Below are 3,827 nucleotides of genomic sequence, written 5' to 3' on the forward strand. Positions count from 1 at the left end.
AGCCCCATCGGTTACACAGGCCCAAACACAGCCCAGATTAGCCCCATTGGTTACATAGACCCAAACATAGTTCTGTAGCAAAAGTAAAAATAGTTCATGAATCTGAAATGCAAACAGATAAATATGTTATAACAAGGTGTAGAGCTGGATGAACACAACAGGCCAAGCAGCATCAGAAGAGCAGGAAAGCTGACGTTTCGGGTCTAGACCCTTCTTCAGAAAATCTCAGATAAATATGTTCATTTTCCATAACATCAATTTTGCTAAAACTCACTGACTCCTCCCACACTCACTGAAATCCCACACTCACCAACCACGAACCACTACCCCCACACTCACTGACACTCCTTCTGCACCACAATGCTCACTGATCCCCTCTCCCTCAATCCAGGGGTCTCATTTTCTTTTGTCAAGGGCTTTTGAGATTTTCTGGGGCTAATTTCTGATTTTCAGGGGCTTCCATCATGTGATTCCATCATGTGATAATTATTTATAATAATAAATGCTTTCATTATTTGTGTTGTCATTTGTGCATTTGGACTCACATTGAAGCAGAATTAGAAGAATTCATCAATAATTATCAGCCCTCCAATAAAATCAAATCCACAACAGATAAGGTAAACATTAATTTCTTCGACCCCACGCTGAACCATTGTAATAAAGACAACAGAAACAAATTAGCAACTAAAGTTTATTGCAAATTAACTGACAGACAGCTCTGCACAAAAACCAAAACATTCTATGCAAATAAACCAATATCCTAAACGCACCTTCCACAGACTAGTGAACTAGTTTTGTAAAAAACTAGAAGATTTTAGGTAATTACAATCTTCTTTACTGCACCTCTGATCTCAAATTTAGGATTAAATTCAACAATTGACACAATTCATTACATTGTTTCCAAGTATGGGTACCTTGTGAGCTTACAACACCCTAAACTAGAGATTCCACTTTTATTTCCAACTAATTCATTAGTTTAGTAGTTTTAAGGTTTTCTGACTTGCAGTTAACTATGCATTCTTTTGCCAAAAAATTTAAAACTGTCTCTTGCCTTTGCAGCCTCCCCATCTTTCCTGCCTGTTCTTGCAGACTCTCTCACCCCCAAAATTCCCATTGAAAGTCCCTCACCCCTAACCTCCACACCCACCATCTCTTCTGCCTTGGTTGATGATAGGTTCACTGTGAACCAATCAGTAGCAAGCAAAGGAGAGGACCAGCCTGTGATTGGTGGATCATCCCCTCAGTGGTTCAGTCCACTTTATTGATGGGGGTGATTTTGCTCTGACTCGTTCACACTGTGGCTAAACTTTCCTCAGTATTCTGGGTTGTGGGAGGTGAATTCCCCCCATCAGCCCTCCACTGGTATATTCGAGTGTTGTCGCTCACACAGCCTTCTCCTCAGCACTCACACTGAAGTTAAGCTGGAACATATACAGTCTGAATTAGAAACCAGGACTAGACCATGACCCAGACTATTCTAGACCACAACCCAAGTTGGAGGCATGAGGACGAGCTCAGGAGAGTGGGGATGGTTAAGGTCTTTGCTCCAGCCCTCAGACCCTCCTGGTGGGGATTGTATGTCCATGGTAAAGAGTCGGTGGCTGGAACCTGCAAACTGGGAGATTTGAAACCGGCGTAAGGTGTCAGAGGAATCACGGATGTACATGGGCAGGAATTGGACCAGGAAGAGAAGACTGAGTCAAGGTAGGAACAGATAAGTTCTGTGGGACTGGGGCAGGAGCAGGTACATATCCAGACACATATTCCCCTTCCCTCCCCTCCCTTATCTCCCTTCTGCAGAGACCGTTCCCTCCAGGACACCCTGGTCCACTCTTCCTTCACCCCAACTTCCTCCCCAACTTCCTCCCCACAGCCCTACGGCACCTTCCCCTGCAACTGGCGAAGGTGCAACACCTGCCCATTTACCTGCTCCCTCCCCACTATCCAAGGGCCCAAACATACCTTCCAGGTGAAACAGCACTTTATTTGCACTTCCCACAATCTAGTCTACTGTATTCGCTGCTCACAATGTGGTCTCCTCTACACTGGGGAAACGAATCTTAGACTGAGTGACCGCCTCACAAAAAAGACCCTGAACTACCTGTTGCCTGCCACTTTAACACAGCATCCTGTTCCCTGGCCAACATCTCTGCCTCAGGCTAGCTGCAGTGTTCCAGCAAAGCTCAGTTCAAGCTGGAAGAACAACACCTCATTTTCCACTTGGGGACCCTGCAGCCCTCTGGACTCAATATCGAGCTCAATAATTTTAGGGCCTAAACTCTCCCATGTCCTAGCCCCCTACCCTACACACCAGGCCTTGTTACCACATAGCCTGGCATTACACACTATCTACTGTCAGTCACTGATAATCCTCATTAACAACTATTCACCCTCCCAGCCTGATCGTTATCAACTCTGTCTGTCCATCTGCTCTTCTCTAAATAAAAACCAAAAGAACTGCGGATGCTGTAAATCAGGAACCAAAACAAAGTTGCTGGAAAAGCTTAGCAGGTCTGGCAGCATCTGTGAAGGAGAAAACAGAGTTAACGTTTCAGGTCTGGTGATCCTTCCTCAGAACTGACCTCAACCCGGACTAGACTGGACCGCGACCCGGGCTGGACTGGAACGTGATCCGGGCTGGACTGGACCGTGACCCAGACTGGAATGGACCGGACTGGACTGGACCGGACCGTGACCCAGACTGGACTGGACTAGACCGCGACCCGGACTGGATGAATACTGTCACCTGTTATTCGCCCCACTCTGTAGGGCACGTAACTCCCTGCATATCCGGCCACATGCGCCCCGAGACTGTACCCCAACATATGGACTTCTTCAGAGGGAAAGTTCAGCTCCTCCTAAAGAGAGGAAAAGATTTAAAAAAAACACGCTTATTCCTTCACTTCATCTCAACAGCATTGCTCAGGCTGGAGCAGGCCATTCAGCCCCTCGGCTCATTAACATGGGAATAGAGGACTGGTTTCTTACCTCCATTTGCTCACTTTTAATCCATTACATTGGGGATAATTATTAAAATTCTAAACAGAAGTAAAGTTTGATTGAGTTGTCAAATCAAATCAAATTAAACTCAATGGTCTCTCAATGTTGACCTTTAACCTGTGGTCTAATTGGTATAGACAAGGACACAGGCAGGATCCTCGAGTAAAAACTATTTGAAGCATATTCCCAACCACGGGATGGGGTGTGATTTGTTGGTTTCTGGACACAGTCAATCAGTCAGTCCCATTGACTCAGCCACAATCAGTGGAAGTGCTGTGATTGAAGACAGTCATCCTAACTCCAGCATCAGCACAGAATTGAACAGGCTATTCAATGGATAGGCACACACAGGGAAAATAAAGGAATGACCGAACATTGCAAACTGGCCCATTCCAAGGTCCAGGACTATGTGCTGAGGGACACACTAAAGCTTGGGGCAGCTGATGCCAAGTGGGGAACGGCCACTGTCTGAGGTCTTCCTGCTGAAGGTAAATGGGAGTCGGTTCAGTTATCGGACACTCCTATCACCTCAAATATATGTAATTATTAGTACTGTATGTCTAAGAGAGGTCTGTCTTTTTTTGGATAGAGTCAAAGTCCAATGTTTTGTCTATTTACTTGATATGCAACTGTACAGAACCAAACTACTTTTGTGACAATGTACATATACAGAGAGATGTTTTCATGAATAAAGTATATTTTTAACATTAAAACAAAGCATGGAACATACCTTTGATAAGACCAAGAGCTACAGAGACACAACTACCAGATGTTCAATCAGTCCCCAGGCGGTCACTCTCTGGGTCAGCTGTCCCCAGGCGGTCACT

At 45.2% G+C, this 3,827-nt stretch overlaps 1 protein-coding gene across 1 annotated transcript in view; it reads right to left on the reverse strand.

Annotated features, from left to right (window-relative positions):
* The window catches only part of LOC109922304 (lipoprotein lipase), a 28,045-nt gene that overhangs the window by 17,287 nt on the left and 6,931 nt on the right, over window positions 1–3,827 (reverse strand). Inside the window, exon 4 of the mRNA XM_048613880.1 lies at window positions 2,747–2,858. Within this exon, the coding sequence (XP_048469837.1) occupies window positions 2,747–2,858 (112 nt within the window). The remainder of the gene's footprint in view (window positions 1–2,746; window positions 2,859–3,827) is intronic.

The sequence above is a fragment of the Rhincodon typus genome, chromosome 29 (assembly GCF_021869965.1).
Source record: "Rhincodon typus isolate 14 chromosome 29, sRhiTyp1.1, whole genome shotgun sequence".
Lineage (NCBI taxonomy): Eukaryota > Metazoa > Chordata > Chondrichthyes > Orectolobiformes > Rhincodontidae > Rhincodon > Rhincodon typus.